Source organism: Olea europaea, chromosome 2 (assembly GCF_002742605.1).
Source record: "Olea europaea var. sylvestris chromosome 2, O_europaea_v1, whole genome shotgun sequence".
In the NCBI taxonomy this organism is placed as follows: domain Eukaryota; kingdom Viridiplantae; phylum Streptophyta; class Magnoliopsida; order Lamiales; family Oleaceae; genus Olea; species Olea europaea.
The window spans coordinates 24891712-24916290 of NC_036238.1; the positions used below are offsets into that span (position 1 = coordinate 24891712).

Sequence of the window (24579 nt, forward strand, 5' to 3'; positions counted from 1 at the left end):
GTCTCTGTTTAACGGAGGCATTAATGAACGGAGGCTCATGCTTGAACCTCTATAATATTACCTTACTAAAAAAAAAAAAATTCATAAAAATATATTACTTTATAAAAATTAATTTTAAACATTATATTTGATAGATTATGTAATTTTAAAGTATAATCTAACATATTAAAATTAGAATCATTTCACGATAAAAATGAAATGGTAGTAAAAACTTATTTTTCGAAAAATAAATATATTTATTTGTTAACATGTTTGGTCTTCATTTTTTAAAATATATTTTTCTTTAAAAATATTTTCAATCATATATTTATGGAATTCACATTTTTGCTCTTGAATTATTGTGGAGAAATAGAGAGGCATGACCGTAGCGTGTAAAAATGGAGAAAGAGTAAATAGGGCTTTATGACATAATCCTCCACACGGCGTAAATTGAGGAAAAGCAATGAAATCACTGTATCAAACACGTAAGATAAACGACGTCGTTGCTTTCTCTTCTCAATAAAAAAAAAAAAAAAAAATCTACAGTGAGACAAAATGGAAAAATTTACCGTTCTTTCTACAGTAGTAAAATATTGCCCTTTTTATACAGTAGTGATAAAAAGTAATTTCAAAAATTTACGGATAATGAAGATTATATACTTGGTTGACCAAAAAAAAAATAGAAGGGAAGAAAGAATTATGATTGCATTCTGAAGTTGCAGCCAAGCTCTCTCTCTCACTACACTCCCTGTCCATTCCAAAAAATAAAATAATGAAAGTTAATTGAAGGGATTTTAATTTTCAAAAATATTACTCATTTTTTAGTTTGGCAAGGAGTGTGAAGAAGGCTCGGGAGATAAGGATAAACTCGTGTAGACCCATACATAAACAAAAAGATGTCACATGTTGATTAGGGGAGACGAGATAGTTTTGCTAGTACTGAGACAATGATAATGCTAATTTATGGAGATAATTGAACTTAACAGGAAATAGAGCAAATCGATGATGTCAAAATTAATTATGAATAAAGCCCATTGTACGGCTCGGTGTACACTTCCCTCAGGGGTCTACACCCAATTAATGCACAGGGCCGCCCCCATGTAATGGAGCTTACATCGAACTAGAAGGCTCAGTGTACGTGTAGCACTGTTGATTTATTATAGATTCTTCACGATTCAGAAGTTACTGAACACTTAAGCGTACTTTCCGTCAATGAGAAAGCAAATGCAAACAATATATGTATGCTGTCATGTATTTAGAACTCCTCAATTAGAAATTAATGGTGACATTTTTAAGTTTTCAAAACTTCGAGACTCTAACAAGAAAGTCACTTTAGATCTCATACATATCGAGCCTCATCACACACTTTCCGTTGAAAAGAAAGCGAGTTAAATTGTCCAAACTTGCCCTTGACAGAATTATTATTACAATTTAAACCCAAAAATATTCTCAACATGCTGGCTTCCGTTCAAGATTCTGGCTCTCAATCCAGTCACAATCTCACAGGCCCTCGTATAACGCGCACCATTGTTACGCGCGAAATTTCTAAAGCAACAAGAAAATCAAAATTTCATTTATTACACGTTAAAAAAACAAAAAGTTACAGAGAGAAAAAGGGGGAAAAAAACCAATCTGTAATTTTTAGAGTAAGAAAGAAAATGAAAAGAACAGAGAAGAAAAGGAAAAACAAAGGTCCTCTCTCTCTCTCTCTCTCTCTCTCTCTATAAGCAGTTTTGTATGTCTCAAAACATACAACACCTATAAATATAAGCAAAAGATCGAGAGTTATTCAAGAATCGATTAGATCGGTGCCCGCAAAACGTATTGATTCTTCAATATTCGTTAAGAGGAAGGATTGTATTCACGCATTTTCTGGTTATCGTAGAGATATATACATTTAGGACAAGTTTGTATAGATAGACGATCAAGTGGGCTTGAATTACTGTTTATGATCGTGAGAAAATTTCAGGGAATTTGTGGGGAATTACTTAGTGGGTTTTTGAGGGTTTTGGGAGTAGTTTATTGGGTTGAAGTTGGATTCTTGGATTACGAAGTGTCATGTTGGATTTTAGGATAGAGAGTGGATTAGGGTTTTTGGAAATTTGAGTGTGGAGTTTAGGTTTAGGGTTTCTTTTCGATATGGAAGGTTGTGGAAGTGGCCCCAAGATGATTCAAGACCCCGAGCTTGAAGAAGGAGATGCTTGCTATCATAAGGATGATACAAGCATTGACCCTGATGTTGCTCTCTCTTACCTTGTAAGAGTTAGTCTTTTGTTCTTGAAAATTTTTTTCCCTGGACAAAAAATTTAAAATTTCAATTTGTTAACTTTTAACTCGTGAACTAAATTACTTTCAACATTTTTGATCCTCCAATAAAAAGAAAGATGAATAGTAAAGAGAGGGGATTTGAATTGACTGAACTGAACTCCATGGTTTTATGGCTTGAATTTGTGTCTGGAATGCTTAATTTAAGTATAATTGAGTTAAGGAAGAGAGTGACTGCCGATTGGATATGATCATCGATCATCCGAGGAAAAATAAATGCTTTTAATCTGAATTTCAACGACTGAATGTACCTAGGTTTTCATGAAGTACAAATGTTTTGTCAGGTTATTTATAAAATCAAATTAACAATGGCTTGCTGTTGAGAGTGTCAGCCATGGAAGATGTAGAAGAATCAAACTCAGCAACTTTTGTCAACCTTTTAATTAAATATAAATTTATGGAAAAATTGAATAATTTCAAAATTTAGTCATGAGGCTCGTGCTTTTAATTTTTGGTGGTCATTGCTGGCCAATTGTAGTTAGTGAAAAGGAATTTCGGAATGTGCAATTTAGAACAAACTTATTATTTTTGCAAAGGGTTGTGCCTTATATCTCTTGCGGTTAGCATAAGCGAGATACTAGTCAAATGAATGCATAATGTAGTTGTGCACTGTCATATATGCTCATGGACATCTCTTGTAGCTTGATTGCATGGCTAATTTTTTTCCCCCCTTCTTCTTGTATATCAAGACTTTAGTAACTGTTTGATTTCTATTTATTGGGCCATTTTCAGAAATATTTTGAAGGAGGAGTTTCTGCTGAAAATTTGGGTAAGTGAACCTACAATGGGACTCTTGGATGGAAAGGGTAGTGTTCTCATACTTTTTCCTATTGGAAAAATGATAGCTTGGAATCTCTTTATTTTGGCAGGGGCAAAATTTGGTGGGTATGGTTCGTTTTTACCAGCGTATCAACGTTCTCCTTCTGTTTGTTCTCAGCCAAAATCTCCGCTAAGAGTTAAACAACCCAGCACACCACTGTCTCCTAATTATTTTCCTCCAGAGGTATGTGGATAAAACATATTCTTATCTGCAGTCGTATGGCAGTATGGAGAAATATTCTGCTGCCTGTTTGTCACTTTAGGAAATTTTCGTTTACTTAGCTCTGTGGGTTGTGTCCATACAGGGTATCCCCCATCATTCTGGGGTGCTCCCCAATGTGACTTTTTCTCATAGGAATTGTGCTAATGCACTCCCTGGTGTACATCCTTTACAAAATCTAAAGGCCCCATCAGGGGATGGTTCAATCAGACAAGAAAGTTTCTGAGTCTAGTCCCATCAAACCTGGATTTCCTTCAAGTAAGTCAGATAGTCGAACTGACCAAAGAAAATTAAAGGTTCGTATCAAAGTGGGTTCTGACAGGACAACACAAAGGAATGTTGTGATCTACGGTGGTCTGGGGCTTATATCTCCATCTTCCTCAGCAGGAAACAGTCCTGAGGAAAGTGGTGGAATTTCATGTGAACTTCACGAGATCCCTGATCAATCTCCGTCCAGAATCCTTAAGGTATGTTTTCTTTGGTTTTTTCATGAATGACTAACACCATCCAATGCTTCCCAATTAAATCCAGGCATTTTTAGATCAAACTCCCCAACCTTGGCTTCTACGCATGCCATTTCAGGTTATATAAAAACATCCGAAAAAAAAAAAGAACTTTTACTCCTTATACTCCTCACATCCTGAGACGAGGAGCAACTTTGAAAGATAAACAAGAATGAGTGGAAAATTATTCTCCATCTGGTTGCAAATTCATAATATGTGGCTTCATTTGCTTTCTAAACTTCTTTGTTGATTATTCTATTTCTTTTATTAAATCTCATGTTGCAAAGTTGATATCTTATTTTAGTCCTCTATTTCTCTACATATATATGAACAGCTAATGACTACGTTCCCGGTTTCTGGAGTCCTACTTTTACCTCTTCATGAAGATTTGTTCAACTTAGTAAGAGAGAGAAAATCTCCTATAGATATCGAGCCTACAACTGCCCTCAAGTGTGCGCACAACCAATCTGTTGTTCCTGTTCATGATACAAATCCTAGGCTTGGGAATGGGGATGTTTTGAGAGGGAAGAAAACCAAATCTGTTGAGAAAAGAGCAAATTTTGATGAATCAAAAAATGAATCTGGAATGGATATTAAAGAAGATAAGAAAATTTAAACTCTGGAATGTAGGCTGCAGTCATCTAATGATTTAAATTGCAAGCCTATATCAGATTCAGTCTGCAGTGCTGGTGAGTCTTTGAAAGGTGTTCATAGGACACCTAAAACTATCAGGGACTTTGAAAGTGATGTATCAGTTAGGAAGAGGGCGGGCAACAAGGATAGGGTGAAAGGAAGAGCGGGATCAGCTGATGTGGACAAGGCGGACTCCTTTGAATCAATATCTGGCCAAAGTGGAGTTAAGTATGACTTCCAGGAACCCAAAAATAGATTTACAGATAAGGTTGGGAAACATCGAGTAAGAAGTTCTCAAAAGGATGGTTCAATTGATAACGAGGATGGTGCCTTGAGCACAGGTAAGAAAATTTCTACTTCGTTGATACCCAATTCTGATATTTTTCTGACAGTGAGATGGTTTCTACAGGATCCATGAATCCTTCGAGTCGGAAATATGTTCTGAAATCTACATCTGGAGAACAGGATGAATCGAGGATGTCTCCTGCTATAAATAAGCGATCATTGCAACTAAAAAAGAAGTTAAAAGGGAGTAGAAGTAGTGTGAAATTAGATTCAAATTTAGCCAAGGAAAGTTTGAGAAGTGGTGATTTTTCTGCTACTAAAAACAAATTGACTATGAAGAAGGATTCCCGTGAAGTCCATAGAAGTCATAAAGATGTGGCTGACACAAGATCAGAACATTTGGATATCCTGAAACAATCACTGGAGAGGCCTTCTGATAATAGGTCAAAGAACTCTACTCTTGAGACTATCAAGGAAAAGGATGCATCTGTTGATAAATACAAAGAGAGAGCAAGGAGTAGAAAGTTAAAGGACCAGATAAGTTCTGGAACAAATTTGGAGGAGGCACCACCTTATGCCCTACCTCCTGATAAAGGACTCGTCTCTGAGACTGAACAGACCCTTGTGGCTGGTGTTCTCATAGAAGAACATTGGGTCGCTTGTGACAGGTGTCAGAAGTGGCGTCTTTTGCCAATTGGTACTTTGCCCCAGAATCTCCCCGATAAGTGGGTTTGCAGCATGCTAAACTGGCTGTAAGTTATTTCCTGGTCCAATTCAAGAGCTTTGTTTGGTTATCAGGCTGATATGTTTGCTCGATAATTTGATTTCACTGGGCAAGTTTTGACTCTCCCTCTGTTTCAAAATGGATGTTTCATGACACTATTTTTACCACTCGACCTTTTGCAGGAGCAATATTTTGTGTTCCTTCATTTATTTATGTTGAAGTTATTTATCATGCTATACAATGCTTGACACAATATCATTCAACTTGCCTAGAACTAAGCTAAAACTACAATTACTTAGAAGCTTCAGTTTTCTTCCTATTATCAACCATATACAGATTGCTATTAGAGCGTCTTTTGTATTTTCTTAATTTTCTGAATGGTGCATCCAAAATGCCTTTTGACTAATTCCTGGGTGTTCTAAAAGTTGACAACTCGCATATGACTCTTAGATCCACACACTGCATGAGTCTATGCTACAAAGCATTTGACATAACAATTATTATTATTATTATTATTATTTTTAACTGGTTGGAATTGTTTGACGTATTCCATAAAATATATGTACGCACAAATAAACTTTGAACCGCTGAAGCCTAAGCTTGATAAAAATTTGGATTATCTTCAGGCCAGGGTTGAACCGTTGTGACATCGGCGAAGATGAGACCACAAAAGCTCTTTATGCTTTATACCAGGTTCCTTTCCCTGATAATCAAAGTAATCTTCAAACTCATGCTGACAAAATCACAAATGGATTGGCTTCAGGTGGTGGAGATCGTTTCTGTCAGAACCACCAAAACTTTGATTTTGATCAAATCGATGATGAGGGAAAGTAGAAACGCAATTTTAAAGCAACACCAAACACTGATGTTATCAGTGATCCAATTCCTTCTTCAAACTTGAACAAAAACTTCCAACTGCAGCCAGTGAGAAACAAAAGTCTTAAGGAGGTCAACCAGCCTCAAGCAACTTTGAATTTAGTTAACAAATCTAATATGCAATATCAGAATAAGTCTTCGGCTGTCATGGAAAAATCATTATATAAAGAAAAAGATGAGCATTTAGTTGGAGGTGTGTTATTATCCCACTGGCATCTCCTTTTACCCTTCATTTTTCCGTTTATGATTGTTTACTTTGTTTTCTGATATAATATCCTCGCAGATGATGCAAATCCAAGGAAGAAAAGAAAGAGGGAGTCTGATCAGCGTGTACATACAAATGTGAAAAAGATTAAACCTGAAGGTGCAATGGATTTGGATGACTTTCAGACCCCTGGTGGGGGTCTTGGTAGGGTTGGCTGCAGTTCGTCTTCTGGTTCGCCAAATAAGGCTGATTTGAAGGATAAGAAAAAACTGAGGGTACTTGATTCAAGATTGGCAGGGAGAGAGAAGTTACAAATTTCTGGGAAAGAACAGAAAGATAACGTGCAGGAATTATTGGATAATGGGTCCCTGGATATGATTACATGCAATAAGAGGAAAATTTCTTCAAGGAAGAGAAAATTGAAAGATTCTCAAGGCATTCAGGATTATCAACTGATACTGCAAAGTAATAAAAGTGACCCTCATAACAGCAAGCTATCTGTAAAAGAGGAGAGCAGCAATAGTGGATTTTAGAGAGAGAAGTTCAGGGTGTCTCGGATTGATGGGGAGGAGTTCAGCAAAAATAAGGATATAGATATATCAATAAGAAAAAGTACAGCAAATAAGATTCTGTTGTCTGGGAATAAAGAAAATCCATTTGACAGGATCATTGACAAAGAATGGCAGGCAAGGAAATACAGAACAAAGCTTCCAGTGCAGCTAACCATGGATGATATAGAATCACTGCGGAAGGATTTGGGGTCTGAACTGTTATCAGTGGCTGCCACTCCAAGCTCCTCTAAGGTTTCAGATTCCCGTAAAAGCAGAGGCAGTTGCAAAGAAGTCAAAGGATCACCTGAAGAGTCTGTTTCCTTGTCTCCCATGAAGATGTCTTATCTGAATAAGGTCCGACCAGCTAGGATGGAGACTATAGATAAAGTAGACTCTAGGCTCAGTGACTTCCCCACAATGGGAAGCCCGAGGAAATCTCTGGATAGGAATGGGAATTCGGAGAGCAATTGCTTGGGGACAGCCAGGAAGGGGAGATCTATCAGGGGTCTTCCTGAGTTTTTAAACATCCTGTCCTAGATTTTCGGGACATTATCTCTGGAGACAAATTCAGTGGAAAATCTGAATCAGGCAGTAACCCTCTTGAACTTGGCAATGGCTCTTTTGTTGGTAATGATGGCGATATAATGGAACAACATAGCCAATGTACCACCAGTGTGCGTGTTTCAGAACGAAGCCATAGCAAGGAGAGGATGAACAAGAACTGTTCTAAAAGGGGTACCTCTTTGCTGCCCATGGATAACAATAGAACATCTGGTGTTAATTTTGCGAGAGTGGCAGAGAGGGTTTCCAGTCCACAGATTGACCTGGAATGCTTGGATACACAGAAAAATTTGAAAGCAGAGGCAGTTATTGATCACAACTGTCAAGGAGATAAACAAGACAAGTTGCCTCCTAGCAAATCAGTCCCAGGATCTCTGAAAGGAAATTTTACAGATTTAAGACCACTTGATACTTCTGCAGTTGGTGATTTGTCAAATGTATCAGAAGAGCCAGCTAACACCCGTCATCAGAAGAGCCAGCTAACACCCATCATCAGCATGCAACCAATAACGTCAATAGACATATTGTGGCTGATGGGGCCTTGAGTCAAAATATTAGTATTGTTAGTCTTGGTAACGAGAATTCCTCCAGTCCGACTCTAACTACTGTCTTGAAAGAAGCTAAGAAACTCAGAGGCTATGTTCACATTGCTCTTTATTGTGTGCGCATTTTTTTGCCTATTAAAGCTATAATAACTGGATTCTATTTTTTGTTTTGTATCTTTAGGCTTTTTTACTTCCATCAGCTTTGAGTTCCATTTGAACATGCAATCGACCAATTTCCCACCTACATTTTTAAATTTTTCTTATAAAATATTGTGCAGGACTCTGGGTTTCCTTTTGAAAGTAATGAGGCATACTTCGAAGCCTGATCGTCTCAAGGTCTTTTCACATTGCTCTTTATTGTGTGAGCATTTTTTTGCCTATTAAAGCTATAATAACTGGATTCTATTTTTTGTTTTGTATCTTTAGGCTTTTTTACTTCCATCAGCTTTGAGTTCCATTTGAACATGCAATCGACCAATTTCCCACCTACATTTTTAAATTTTTCTTATAAAATATTGTGCAGGACTCTGGGTTTCCTTTTGAAAGTAATGAGGCATACTTCGAAGCTGCTTTAAACTTTTTTCTCGGTGCTTCTCTTTTAGAGGCATGCAATGGTGAAACTAGCAAGTACTGGGAGATGAATCAAATGCAAATGTATAGCAGTGCTGCCAAACTTTGCGAGTGAGTGTGCCCTTTAGCACTCTAATCATATGCATTTGTTTTGATAAAAATATTGTTCCCCGAAGATATTAGTATTGTTTGATTGACTCGCACTTAGATGAAAGTGCCTTTAATACCCGACTTGCTCAAGTCTTTGTACTTGAGAGTCCAGAGTGGTTACTACAGAGTATTTCCCTTGGAAAACTGAAAAGTAATGTGATTCACCTACCTTTTTCGGTTAAAACATTGTATTGTCTGAACATATCTTGAGCATGATTGTAAAACCAGTCTGAAATTCTGCAATAGGTAAGATGCTTTTCAAACACATTATCCTCTTTTTAGCTTTCATAATGAACTTTGCATACCCTGCAGAACCTGTGCCCTTGAATATGAAAAACGCAAAGAAATGGCTGCTGCTGCATTGGCCTACAAATGCATGGAGGTGGCTTACATGAGAGTAGTTTATTGCAAAAATTCGAGTACATGTAGATTTTTGCATGATTTGCAAACAAGTTTGCCATCAGCTCTGCAAGGTATTATTAGTTTCATGCTTTTTGTCATCTTCTTTTGCTGTATGGTTATTGTCAACAGATGGCTTGATCATTTTTGTTGTAGCACCTTGCTTAAATCCCTTATCTACTGCTCCTTAACATCTCTATTTTCCTGGCTCATCGAGCTATCACTTGGTGAATCACCTTCAAGAAAAGAATGCTCCCTCCCTCTCCCCCTCCCCCTCTCCCTCCCATTGTCTCCTATCTTCAGATTATTGATAACCGATATTGATCTTGTTGAATTGTTTTACTTTGATAAAATTTATCCCGAACTACCTTCACTAATGCAATTTCGTTGACTATTTTTATCTTTTTTACCTTGCATTACCTGATTTATTGAAATTATTCTAATGACTGTTTTTGATGTCATACGTAGGTGAATCTCCATCATCTTCTGCATCTGACATTGATAACTTGAACAATTTAATGGTGGATAAAGCTGTTTTGTCTAAAGGATATGGTTCTCACGCTGGGAATCATGTTATAGTGCCTCGAAACCGCCCCAACCTTGTTTGTCTACTTGACTTTGTAAGTGGATGTTGATGTTTACGATATTTACCTCTTTTTTGCAATCCTTACATGCATTTTATTTGAACAATATGAGTGTCATATTAACTTCGGATGAAGTCAACTGAAGTTAATAAAATTTGCAGAGTTACTTATGTTCAATCTTCTACAGATAGAGGCAGAAATATTTTTTGCTTCCCGTTGCTGGTGACAGATTTTATATTCTTTACGATTACTGATAGATCTAGAATTCCAATGTATGTTTGGATGCGAGTATGTTTTATGAAAACAATGTGGTAGGCATCTCATACGTGCTCTCTCTCTCTCTCTCAGACTAAAGATGTGAATTCTGCAATGGAAGCCTCCAGAAAATCCCAGAATGCTTTTGTAGCGGCTAATGTGAACTAAGAAGATCCTCAGAATAAAGAGGGTATGATTTCTGTTAAGAGGGTCATCGACTTCAGCTTTCAAAATGTAGAGGACCTTGTACATTTGGTACGGCTTGCATTTATGGCCGTCGATCATCAAGGTTTCAGCGGCAATAGAGAGTAGGCAAGTGTATATAATTGTCTTTCACTAGCATATTCTCTGTGTGACTTGGCTTTGGACACAAGCTAGAAGTTGCACTTCCTGTCTGGTGAAGAAACATGACATTAACAGACTCATGTTTCTGGAGGTGTACGAACATGAGATTGGTTCACCAGTTTATGATATATATTTGAATGTTCAGCTTCTTTAGCCAGATAAGGGCACAACATGCTCAAAATTTAGATTCAACGGCGTGGGACATAGCAAGAGGTGAATTTTTACATGTTTATGGACAAGACTTGAAGTTTATGTGAAAGTGCAGTATTGTTTTTTGGGTTACATTTTATTTGGGTCTAGAGAAGGAGAGTACTATAGAGATCCAGAGCAATTAGTCTGACATTTGATGTAGAGTTGCAATGTAGTTATGACTGGTCCATTCTTATTGAGGACGCTCTATTTCTTTCCCATTTATTTTTGTCATTTTTTTTCCAGTATAATTAGAAGTAAAGTTTTGAAGGCGTCTGATTCAATTGTAAATAAAGGAGGTTGCTCCTTTGGTTTCTTTCTTTTAGTATATACACATAAATTCATATTATTCCATTGCAGTTTTCTACGGGCCATGTGATCTTTGAGGGGTAATCTTATCTAATTTCTGTTCACTCCATGATTTGCACATTTGTTTCTTCTGATAAACTTTCTATGCCTCAGTGTGGTAATGGGCCGATTCTAGCCAGCTCCGACCTAAGAACGAGCCTACATTTATTTTTATTTATTTGTTGTGTCGAAAAAGTGAGTAATTTCAACATATCATTTCATTATTGTTGTAATATATAGGTTGAGGAATTCTTAGAATAAGAGAGCCAGAATTTCAAGTTGTCTTACAAAAAGTAAGGGCTTATTTGATTGCAATAATTTCCTTGACAATTTATTTTCCTTCCCCCGCAATAATTTCCTTGGCAATTCATTTTCGTCCCCCCCCAACCCCAATCCCACGCCACGCTTTATTATTTTTTTTGGCAATTGGTACAAATTCTACCATCAATTGTAATAAATTCTATTACTTTAATTGACAATTTTCATGAAAAACAAAATCAAATGAACATCAAAAGATAGAAATTTCAACATTTTTTAGGTGAAAAATTATATCAATTAAACAATTTAATTAACAATTCCCAAAAAAACAAGTTTCAAGTAATTCAATTTTTTGAAATACGTTTTCTTTCCACTCAAATTTCATTATTGCAATCAAACGAACCCTAAATTCAAATTATTAGGTTCTCAAGTTTTATATATAGTGCACACACACTCTTAAGGACAGGCTGCAGCATTACAAATTTGTTTTTTGTTAGTATATTGAGTATTCAATGATTGTTAGCAATATTGATGCTATCTTATATTTCTCAACTCGCTCGTCATAACCTGGTTTCGAGGCCCATAGCCTAGCTCGATCCTTGAAAATTGTTTTAGTAGCTAGACTTGATGCAATTATTGTCATGACCTATCGTCCGTGGGGCACGGCCTGGTCATGCCAAGCATTTGGCCCCCCGTGTTTGAACTCAAACCCTTGTCACACTACATGAGACCCCGTTTGACCCCCATTACTTGAAAATGAAAATGGGGGGAGTAGTATTTTTAAAAAAAATGAGTGGTTAAAAAAGAAAGAAAATATTTCGATTTACGTGTAATATTATTTTATGGAAGATTGTGTGATTGAAAATAGGAGAGAGAAAAATAGAACGTAATGTAATTGAATTTAATGGGGATCAAACGGGGGAGAACCTTAATATTTGTTTTCTCCTAAGTTGACCCTATAGTTTGACATCGATCACTAAGTAATTTTAGTAAAATGTGAAAGTCATGTATGAAATTTTGAACCATTTCAAATTTGTTGACCTTACCTTTTTATTTTCTGCTAAGCCTGTTTGCCATGTTTACGTATAAGTAGCAAAAGTAAATTTTGAAAATAAATATATTTATTTTCAATCGGTAACTATGACTTGTTTCCCGGTTGAAGCTATTAAGAGATTCAAGATTGTCAATTAAAATTTGATTGAAATAAAACTTTGATAATTGGCTCACTCATTCGTCCAATCTCTCGAATATCGTTTCAATATTCTCTCCTGGTAAAAAGACACTTAACTCATTTAGGGTGTGAATGATCATTCACTACAAGGTAGTTGGAATCATGGTCTTGTTCGGATTTCATTACGAAATGTTGAAACTATAATATAATAGAAATGAATGGTGGATAAGTGAGTAGTAGTTGTCGATTCTACAAAAATGTGTTATGAAAATTAAAATTTGACTTTGACCTTTAAAAAAATTATGATGAAAGGCAAACAAGCTTTGAAGTACATAAGAATTCAATAATCGACTCCCATGGAAAACTTTGCCACTTTTGTTTGCTAATTGTTGAATTGGGAGAAATCAAACTGTTTTTTTTTTTTTTTTTCATTTTAATAAATGAACAATCTTAACTTGTGTTAATGACTCCAGTTGAGGCCACATAAATCTTGACAATGAAAGAGGAAGGGGGTCAAAATCAAGTCATTCGTTGCTTTGCCAATTAGCAATATATTGAATCGTGCCTATCTTTGACTTCATCTCAAAAGAGGTTCAGTATTGTTACTCTTATACATCATGGTAATGTTTATTATACGCTAATATTGTTTTCAATCTCGGTGATTTTTTTTATTTTTTTATTTCGAGTCAAATTTGCTTGCTTTTTTTAATTAATAATCAAGATGTGCATAAACCTCGTGTTTTCAAGAACAGGTTACAAGATTGATTGTGCACTATATATTCACATCAATTATGCTCTAGAGATAACGATTGTAGTTTATATAATTTGATATAGCATGACATATTATTTAACATTCTTTACTTGTTTGTTCTCTTCTGCAATAGGTATGTCGATCATATAAAATTTTTAAAAGCTGCAAAAAAATCTATACGTCTATCAATTCAGAATTATGTAACAAAATTTCTAATCATATACAATACAAATACTTTTTTTTTTTAATAGGTAATCAAATAATTTTATTACTTAAAAGAGAATACACGGGGGGTGTACAATCACTTTAAGCCATTAAGGAAAACATGAAATTAGGCAACCCATCTACAGGATTTCTAGCCACAACATTAAACCAAGAATACAAAGTAAAGTAAAATGTTTCTCTTATCTGCTCTCTTGTCTTTGTCTGGTCTTCGAAGTAACGGTTGTTCCTTTCTCTCCACACGCACCATACAATGCAGCCCGGGATAAGGTGCCATGCTAGTTTGCTATCCTTATCCCGAAGTTTTCTACGCCATGCCCGTATCGCGTCCTCTATACGACGAGGCATCACCCAATCCATAGATTGTGAACTGAGTATACTGTTCCAAATTCAACGTACACCATCACAATAAATGAACAAATGATCGATCGTCTCCCCATCCTTCTTGCACATATAACACCACTCGGTTGCGTAAAAGCCTTTACGACAAAGATTATCCACCGTTGAGACATGTCCCCTCACAACTGTCCACAATAGGAATGCCACCCGAGGAGGCAATTTACACTACCACACCAACTTCCAGGGGAATGAATTATTCACACATCCCATGAGGGAACCAAAGTACGAACGAACTGAAAAAATGACATTCTGTGCTGTTCTCCACCTGATGCAATCCCTCTCTCCAACATAAATTTGGGTCTCATGTAAAATGGTCACAAATAGCGAATAATCTTCCAATTCCCAATCCTGAAGATCCCTCCCAAAAGTAATATTCCAGCTATAACTCCCATTATGAATGTCTAAGAGATCACTGACCATAGCAGTGGACACTGAGGCAATGCGATGCAAGGAAGGGAATCTCTCCTTCAGCGGTTGATCTCCGCACCAACAATCATCCCAAAATTTAATCTCATTACCATTTCCAACCACAAACTTCAGTTTGTCCAAAAAAGCAATCCATCCCCGTCGGATATACTTTCACAAGCTCATCCCATAAGAACCACGATCCTCAAATGTACACCATCCCTCCTCCATCACACCATACTTCGCCCCAATTATTTCTCTCTAGAAGCTTTCGCTCTCCACTCCAAAGTGCCACAACCACTTGCCTAATAAGGCTTTATTGAACAACACAAGGCTCCTCACCCCAAGACCCCCTATCTTCATCGACAAACAAACAACTCCCCAATTGACCAAATGGAGTCTCGTCTCCTCTCCCAACCCTGCCCATAGAAATTCTCTTTGATACCTCTCTAATCTCTTTGCTACTGCAATCGGAATGGGGAACAATGACAAAAAGTAAGTAGGGAGATTGGAGAGAGTGGATTTAATGAGAGTAAGTCTACCTCCCTTAGAAAGGTACATACGCTTCCACCCCGCTAACATTCTCTCCATCCTTTCCACAATACCATTCCAGATATGGGTACTTTTAAATTGTGCCCCTAATGGGAGTCCTAGATATGACATCGGCAACTGTACAACCTTACAACCCAATATATCAGCCAGCTCCTCGACATTATTGACCTCCCCAACTGGAATAGCCTCAGACTTCTCCAAATTGATTTTCAAACCAGACACTGCTTCAAAACATAAGAGCAGACGGTGCAAGTTCTTGAATTGTTCAACATCTGCATCGCATAAGATCAACGTGTCATCTGCAAATAACAGATGAGACACCTACAATTGGTTAACCAAAAAACCCCTTATCAAACCCGCTCTCACGGCTCTTTCAATCATCCTACTGAGAGCCTCCATCACAATGACAAATAACAATGAGGAAAATGGATCCCCTTATCTCGAGCTTCTACTGATCCGGAAATAACCCTCAGGTGTTCCGTTGACCAAAACTGAGAATGAAACAGTAGAAATACAGAATTGAATCCATTTACACCATTTATCTCCAAAGCCACAGCGCCTGAACATATACAACAAGAAACCCCAATTCACATGATCGTAAGCCTTCTGAATATCTAGCTTACAAAACATCCCTGGGGCCCTTAGGCGCATTCTTGAATCTATGCATTCATTCGCTACAAGCACAGAGTCCAAAATCTGACTCCATTTTACAAATGCATTCTGAAACTTGGACACTATTTTTCCCAGCACCTCCTTTAATCTGTTTGCCAGGACTTTCGAAATAATCTTATACACCCCGCTGACAAGGCTAACGGGGCAAAAGTCCTTAATATCAGTCGCTCCAGGTTTCTTAGGGATGAGGACAATAAATATGGCGTTAGAACTTCTCTGGAATCTGCCATGTTCAAAAAAATAAGATAAAGTATTCACAATGTCCGGTCGAACCACATCCCAGCACGCTTTGTAGAATGAGAACGAGAAACCGTCCGGTTCCCGGAGCCTTATCATCGTTCATGCTGAAAACAACCTCCTTAATTTCATCCTCCCCAAATGGTCTCTCCATCCATCGGGCATCATCCTCAGTGATTGTAGAAAAGTGCAATCCCTCCAATTCTGGCCTCCATTCAAATTACTCCTGATAGAGGTTCTGATAAAAATTCACCCTGTGGTTCCTCATAAGTAACGCCGTCCACCTCCAAAACTGTGATGGAGTTATTCCTCCTATTAGAATTGGCGACCCTATGGAAGAATTTAGTGCATTTATCCCCCTCTTTCAACCAAGTAACTCTAGATTTATGTCGCCAATTAATCTCCTCCATCTCCACCAACCTCTCCATCTCTTCCTTTAATACTCTATGTCTCTCATTTTCCTCTCCAGTCAACCCCTGACTCTCCTCCCGCCTATCCAATTCATCTATCTCTGACAGACACTGATTTTTATTGTAGTTAACATTGCCCACAACTTCCTCATTCCATTTCTTTAAGTCCCCTTTAAACACCTTTAGCTTCTAATCCAATACAAAACAGGGAGACCTACTGATTTCATAGGAAGTCCACCACGTCTGTACTCACTCCCTAAAACCTTCTACTTTCAACCACATCTTCTCAAACCTGAAAGGTCTTCTTCCACCACCCCTTCTATTCCCTGATAACATAATAGGAAAATGATCCGAGTATACCCTCCCCAATCTTCTTTGAGTGACATCTGAATATTTAGACTCCCACTCCCCACAAATCAAGAACCTATCAGTACGAGACAAAATGGGTCGATCCCGATTGGATGACCAGGTATAATCTCCCCCAATCATGGATAAATCCACCAACAAATTCTCCCTAATAAAATCTGAGAACTCCTCCATTGCCCTGGTTAGACTCCCACCACTCGACCTCTCCGAAGGAAATCGAATCACATTGAAATCACCCCCAATACATGTAGGGAGATTCCACCAAGCCCTCATTCCAGTCAGTTCATCCCATAAACCCACTCTACTGTCATCAGAATTAGGCCCATAAACTCTTGTGAACATCCACCGAAATCCATCCTTACAATTTTTGAAAGAAATCAATATAGAGACACCCCTATACTCATCTCCTTCATCTCAAGCACTCTAGTGTCCCATATCACCAACACGCCTCCTGAAACCCCTGATGACCCCAAAAACTGATATCCTACTTGATCTCTCTCCCCATAAACTACGAATCACCGCCCTCGAGATAAACTCCATCTTAGTTTCTTGTAGGCAAACAAGATTTGCCCCCCATCCCCTTAGCAAATGACGAACACCAAGCATTTTACTAACCTCATTGAGACCCCTTACGTTCCAGCTAATGAGTTTTGGCATCATTTTAACACTCCATAACCCCTCCCCATTGTTCCTTTCTTGGACTCGCCACCCTTACCAGCATAGTTTACTGACCATTCGAGCCTCTTAAGTTCACGATCACCCTTTCTTCTTAATTTACTTCCATGTGTACTGATGTCTTATCCCCTATTAGCCTCCAACTCCTCGAATAATTGTTACAATCTACTTTCATACCCATCACATGACATGCCAACCAACTTACTGAATTCCTGAATTTTTTGTAGAACCCAGTTTGAAAGTGGGTAACCAACTTCTAACACATCAGCTCCTAAAGTATCCTCACCCTGATAGCCCTCGAGATGATCAAAGGACCGTTCTTTCTCTTCCACCATTGGTAAAATGTCACTATCACTTTCTCCTTTCTTGGCACCACCTACCCATAATACCAAAGCTTTTTCGATCCCCATATCATTATCTTTTGTCCTCCTATTATAAGTGTTCGTAATCCTTGATGTCGTAATCCTTGATGTCGTCTGTGTAGAGTTGTTTTCTTTCACAGTGTCTATTGACAATTTCTCCAAGTTCACCATACTAAACTCCCATTCCTTAGACAGCGGTTCCTTTTCTCGTTCAACTGCAATCCCCATGTCTATTTCAGTTCTGTTGACCCCCACAAAGTCAACCCCGTCATCATTTTCATGGTATCCTGCTTCCATCCTCACCTGAGAATCACAATGTTCATCTCCTCCCTGCTTTGCATGTTCTGTAATTGATAGTAGTTCCTCATGAGTCAATCCCGGTATGTGTATTTCACCGGTTTGATCCTCATCCAACTCAACACCACACTTGTGACAGCGTACCAATTTCAAGGGCTCTATTTCAGGCCTGCTTCCAACCAGTCTAAGTAATTCATCTAATGCTCCTTTCAACTCCTGCGCACGGGTCATTATTTCAGTCCTACTCAAACAAATGTCACGATCTTCGTTATCACCGACTTTATTTGTCCTTTTCTTTTGCTGTAGCATCCGTTGGTTGGCATTCTCCGAGGTCTGTGAGTTTGCTGTAATTTCTGCATAAGTCATCCTTTGTCTGTTTTGTTCATTCACCGTTTGTCGTTTGGCCTTATCCCTAGCAACAAATGAGTCAACAACTGCTTGAAACACCTGCAAGACCGATGCCCATCCCTTTCCATTTGCACCTTTTGGTATCATGACAACTCCTTTCCGACGCCTCTCCCCATATTGTGCTATCATCAAATATCTGGCTCGACAGTTCACACACTGTTGTGCCAAGAAAGCTCTTGAAGACTCGTTGAACTTAAAAACACATTCCTCAAATTCACTTCTCATCCTCAATCTGTCTACCATATTCACCATCCAAATAGCACCATACCTTCCCATAAAGATTGAATCAGATAACTTCGAACCCCATTCTGTCAACTTAACAGTACCAGAATCATTAATAGATACTGCGAAGTCCTTCGCCTTCACTCTGAAATGATGATTGAATACCATACTACGCACATCCGCTAAATTTTTTCCCTGATTGTGTACTATCAATTCATCAAATGGAGGAACGAACAAGCCGGTTGATCTCGGAGCAGCAGGCTGCCGCTGTAGGTTTCTCAACGGCGGCGCGTGGACCACACGCGCCAGTAGACGTGGGGTCGGAGCGGCTCGTATGGGGGACAGAACACTGACAGGGGTCGTCGGTCCCTGCTGAGGCCGCCGGTAAGGCGCGTTTCCTCGAAATGTGGCCGGATCTGGCAGAAACGGCTGGGCGGCGCTAGGGTTTCCCACAGTAAACTGCGGCTGTGTGTGAATGGCTTGGTTGGAGGGGCTGTTTTGTGGCGTGAGGCCGGTTATGTGGTGCCTACCGGACAATTGGTCGCCGGCGTCGGTAGTGTGGAGGTGTGGTGGCTGGGTTATTTTGGATTGTGAGGGGAGCTCCATTTCGCCTCTCACAGAAAACTCACACGACTTTATACAATACAAATACTTACACAACATTGTTACAAAAAGATTGACTTCTACACGATCACTAAATACTATTTTAATGTATGTTATTAAACTAAATACTTTATAAACTTGTCCAAACTACATTAAATTTTTCATCTAGAGAACCCGTGAAAATCAAATATTATGAAATATTTAGATCCTCTCGTAAATAGAAAAGTGGTTGAGGGAGCCAAAAGAATAAACAAACAAACAATGCGGCTAAGAAACATAGTTATGAGAAGTTTGAGAACATAAAATAAAATCGATCACGAGAAAAAGGAAATAGAGAGAATCACGTCATGCCCATACTCTCGTATTCAGGTATTTTCTCTCTCTACATATATATACATATGCAATATATGTGTTTCGTGTGTGTGGTTACTAGTTATGCATCTACATTAATTTGTATACAATTTCGTTTATTTGCAATTGATTTGACTTCCCTTGTGATTTTTCATGGTATTTAATCATGACTTTTGGAGGTGTATTGAATTATTTTTAAGCCAAATAATTCGTGATTGGGTATTAAGGAATGAGATAATGGGGAATCTAGGTATCTGCTTCGTTTAGTTGCAATTCTACTGGTTATTGGGGGTATGCTTGCCAGTTTTGACTCTTTTTTGGATGTGGCACTATCTATGAGAGGTAAAAACCAGTACCTACCTTTATTTTTATTATTATTATTTTTTTTGGATGTAGTGTAATTTGGATTGTGGATCTCAACCCACCAAATTAGTGGTTTCTGGCTGTTTTTCAAAATTTCTTTCAACTTTCTTCTAATATTTATATAATTATTTCCAAATCTACCTAAAAAGGAATGAAGCCTATACAAAAAGAAGAGAATTCCTTTTCAAATAATATATTTGTTTTACTTCATCTTATAATCCAATAGAAAATGATTGTCATGTAAGAGCTTATTCAAAGCGGTCTTGCTATACGTATGTGGACGTTAACATGCCCGTGTACACTTCCCTCATAAGAGGGAGAGCCCACGCTGGGCGTTGTAGTCCTCCTTTGTAAGAGGAGTGTACACCGGCATGTCAACGTCCGTGTACAAATAGTATAATTATATTCAAAGCTACAATAATAAGTCCATAGGTTACTCCATACACAATATTAAATGATTGGGTAAACTATGTAAAATCATATTGAATTGTACGGAGAAAGATACACATTTACTTCGTATTGTTTACACATATCTAATTTTTTTATGCATGTATTTTTAGAACCGTTGTATAATAAACTCAAGTATGAGTCGGAATGTTTTACAAGCCGAACTAAAACCCACCCAAAATCAGACCCCTCACATGTACCTGAAACCGGTACTTTAAAAACCCCATAGGGGTTTTATCGTTGAATACTTTCCGTTGGATTTCTTTAGTTGTAGGAGCTTATGCAGATGATTTTTTTTGTTCTATTATATGTGATGTTATGACAAAAGATACTGATTAATTTAATAATATACATGTTTTTGTGTGTGTATCAGTATGTCACTTAGCTAATTAGCATTAAAATTTCTTCGGAATTTCAAAAATCTGTTTCATGTAGCTTGGTGAGTAAATTTTGAATCATTAGTATATTAAGTAATAAATACGGTGATTGTTTGAAAGGTCAAATTTCTTTATCTGTGTTCTTCTGGGTTTCTTAGATAAACTATCGAGATTCAAATGATTTTAGTTTTCAATAATGGATGGGCATTCTAATTTGTAGACCTTACTCCCTAAGATATTAAATTGACTATCAACCAATGAGATTTTAAAATTGAACATAGTCTTTTGTTTTGCATGATTGATTGTATCAATTAACAGAGTTTTCTTACTGAAGGTTTTTCAGTGATTCTATAAACAGATATTTCTATTGTTTAATGTTAAACTTTTTGTGAAATTGGAGGCTCTTATTATTGTGTTACTTCCTTATGCATGCGTGTCTTTGTTGATTTCAATGGTAAGAGTTTGATATGATTTGTGATTTTAATTTATCTTGTTATATGGTAGCTTGTTGATATTACTTTTGGCTTAGCTTGATAGTGAATGCNTTTTTTTTATATTTTTAATGGCTAATCGGGTGCAAGGTATCTTTTGTAAGAGAAGAGAGGTAGTTTTTTTTTTTTTTTTTTTTTATGGGATACTTAAAATTGGTAATTTTGAAGAAGATAACGGAGAACTAAGTCAAGGCTATAATAGCAATACAGAAATTTGACATCAAGTAGTACTTGCAATTATGGGATCCTAACTAATTTATGAAAAAAGTACTGGGAATTCCTCTATTATACTATACATCAGGAAACTTCCCAGAATAGATGGTTGTTAACTTCAGCGGAGATACAGTCCTGCTTAAAAGTTCAACGTAAAATAGAAGTTCAACGAAAAATAGAGTAATTCTTCTTAAACGGGAACACAGACAACATGCCAATAGAGGGTGCCACATCGCCCCCTGTTTGGACAGGTCCCTGTCCAAGTAGCAGGGCCCGAAAAATAAGCCAAAAAATACCATCTTCACGAAACAGATTCCATCTGTTACTATTCATCGGTACGGAAGAGTATCTGCTGATGTCGTACGCTCAAGAACTCTTCCTTGATCAGTTTTGTACTTTAAAGAGTATTCTACTCCAGAATCACCTACAACATATAGTCACTATTAGGGAAATCGGGTCTTTTTTTTTACAACAGGAAAAACAAAATAAAATAAAAACTTTAGCATGTAAATATTTGATTACAATCTAACTCATAGTAGAATCAGTTGACAAACGATCAGGTGATGCGCCCCATTTCTTGTCTGCATTGGCAAAAGATTGGCTAAAGATAATAATTACTTGGTGTGGTTGAATGATGCCCTTGGTTCTTCGATTTCATTTTAGGGTGGTGTTATTTCTTAGTTGAATTCTGGTTGGCTATAGTCATTTACAGCGTTTTGATGTTTTTTATTGATTAATTTACCAATTTATGTGTTATTGGCAGGCTATAGTTTCTTCTAGAAGGGATTAGGGTTTGTTTGCCAATTGAACTTGGGCTGGTAAAGAAAATGACCATGAATCAGCGGAATATAATTGATTTAGAACAAGGATGGGACTTTATGTGAAAAGGGATTACAAAGCTGAAAAACATTTTAGAAGGGCAGCCTGAGCCGCAGTTCAGCTCAGAAGATTATATGATGCTCTAAACGTATTTTTTTTATATGTCTCCAGTTTAGCCTTTTGATTTGTAGACACTCGTGACCATATCATTTATTCTTATTTTCCTTTAATCTGACAATTTATAACATGTGCACGTGAAAGCGTTCCCATGATTACTCTCAGCAGTTGTATGACAAGTATCGCTGAGTCATCTGAAAGAGTATGTTATATCAACAGTAAGGTCGACTCTCTGTTTATTTCTTAGACAGAGTGGTATTTATGAACCTGTATGTTCATGTTTTATTTATTTATTCATTTATTTTTTAGTATCTTCATATCACATGAATCTTTGGGTCTTCTATGGTGACCGTGCTTGTTGTAACTTATATTTTTGTCTTATTGTTGTCGGTGTTGTAACTTGTAAGGAACAATTACGGATATTGCTTCTACAAGGTCAATTTGACTAAAAAAATCCACCAGTGGTAAATAATATTGGGTGGGAGAGTGTCTGATCTTATGTGGCTGTCCTAGAATTTATTAGATCATCTTATTTCGTTCCACATTCTTGGAAGTTGATTACTCTTCACTCTACTAAATGGTGAGCTTTTGATTGATACTGATTATCCCACTCACAAAGAATGATTGATAATCATTGAACACAAATTCTACGAAAAGGTTGCTATGTTGTATCATCTATCATATATTAATTCTACAAAGGTCCTTCTCTCCAATTTGCAATGTAAGTATAGAGAATTAAGTGTAAAAGCTTTGCTTAATGCTATATAAATGCTTGCAATCCCTCCAATCTTCTTCTGCTCTCATATCAAACGATTCCATGTGTCTCAAGAGCAATGACCCTCCCATTCCCCTATTTATATACACACTTTGCTCTATTTGGAAAATATAAATAAAAGTTAAAACTTCTCCACTATTTTCCCGTGAAGACTTAATATTGGCAACTTGAAAAATCCAGTAGCATCACTGTGAAATTCAGTTCAATGAACACTACGTACGAATTTACTCTATTTCGTCTCGAAGGCGATGTTGACCAAGCAACGCATGGAATTCCCCACGGAGATCTGGTCAAATTTTTCCTTATATTTTGGCTCTTCATCCTTTTACAGTTTTACTTTATTATTTTTGACCTTTACTGATTCTGTAACTCTTTTTCTTTTCAAGGTAATTCCTTCACTGAGAGAGAAACACGATGAATTCGTGTTGAGAGAGCTCGTGAAAAGATGGCCAAACCATAAAATCATGGTCTGGTGGCTGTTGAGGTTCTTACATTCTCTTGATAGGTATTTTATTGCTAGGACGTCACTTCCAGCTCTTAAAGAAGTTGGTCTATTATGCTTTCGAGATAGGGTAACTTTTATTTGTATTCCTTCAAATTTGAAGCAATTGCTTATTTTTTCCACTAGTTCCCTTTTTTCCTGTCACCTTTTAAGTTCACAAACATTGTTGTAGCTTGGACTCTCTTTCAGCTATACATAGAGTTAAATGGAAACGTAAGGGATGCAGTTACATCTCCGGCATGTTTCAGTGATTGCTCCAACTGTTTCGCTTTCTCTTTGCTGTTCTGTTTAGTGAATTAATTTTCCAAATCAGATCGATCAAGAGCAAGAAGGTGAGTAAAATTGATCAAGCTTTTTGCTGAAGAATGTATTGGATGTATTTGTGAAATTGGAAGGGGCAAATGGATTATTATGAGAATGATTTCGAAGAAGCAATGCTCAAGAACACTGCAACATATTATTTTTCGAAAGGCTTCTAACTGAATCTTGGAAGATTCATGTCCAGACTATATGTTATAGTTGTAAGTGTTATGCCCTAGATCCAATCGATTTAGATTATAAATGCTTTTAATATGCTTAATGCATTTAATTTTGGCAAGATCTATTATTTATTTAAATAAATTTTGTGATAAATAATATTAAATAATAGAATCCGAACATCCAAGTTTAAGTGATTTGTTAATCACAAGGAGTTGTGATTGTGAGATACAAATTACGTATGATTGGATTTTGAATAAACCGTGGTCGTAAGTAATAACGAGATACGGATATCGTTAATACAGTTAGACCATCACGTGTGACATTTCTTACTTGTGAAGTAAGTAGCTGATCTCACGAGCTAAAGTGTGGTGACATTTAAATGAACACGTGGATGTCTTGTTATAGAACAAAACATTGGAGACGCACTAAGAGATTCCACATAGATAACTATCTGAGTGTAAGTGGTTAATCTCTAACGTTTAGTAGTGGAATTGATCCTATAACTTGAGGTCATCATAGTGCCTTGTATGAGGACAGTCATACTTTGACGGTGTTGGATGTTGCTCTG

General features: G+C 37.2%; 1 protein-coding gene, 1 long non-coding RNA gene and 1 pseudogene across 2 annotated transcripts; 1 reads left to right on the forward strand and 2 right to left on the reverse strand.

Annotated features, from left to right (window-relative positions):
• The first annotated feature begins 1648 nt into the window (after window positions 1-1648).
• Window positions 1649-11085, forward strand: LOC111374298 (annotated as a pseudogene).
• A 4863-nt stretch (window positions 11086-15948) lies between these two features.
• Window positions 15949-17169, reverse strand: LOC111374314. Its single transcript, XM_022996972.1, has 3 exons — window positions 16954-17169; window positions 16414-16866; window positions 15949-16332 (listed from the first exon to the last, which is right to left on the reverse strand). The coding sequence occupies exons 1-3, from the start codon at window positions 17167-17169 to the stop codon at window positions 15949-15951; spliced, it is 1053 nt and encodes a 350-aa protein (XP_022852740.1).
• Window positions 17170-21170: 4001 nt separating this feature from the next.
• LOC111367860 lies at window positions 21171-24052 on the reverse strand. The gene is made up of 2 exons (XR_002697902.1): window positions 21849-24052; window positions 21171-21742 (listed from the first exon to the last, which is right to left on the reverse strand). It is a non-coding gene; the product is annotated as an uncharacterized LOC111367860 (long non-coding RNA).
• Between the last annotated feature and the right edge of the window lie 527 nt (window positions 24053-24579).

Bases quoted from the DNA above. Each gene is read 5' to 3' on its own strand.
- LOC111374314 (XM_022996972.1), bottom strand. From the start codon at position 17,169: ATGATGCCAAAACTCATTAGCTGGAACGTAAGGGGTCTCAATGAGGTT. The intron at 16,867-16,953 runs GTTGGTGATATG...AAAAATTGTAAG, and splicing joins TCAGGGGTTTCAGGAGGCGT to GATGGATTTCGGTGGATGTT. The intron at 16,333-16,413 runs GTAGAAGGTTTT...GTATTGGATTAG, and splicing joins TTGAGAAGATGTGGTTGAAA to AAGCTAAAGGTGTTTAAAGG.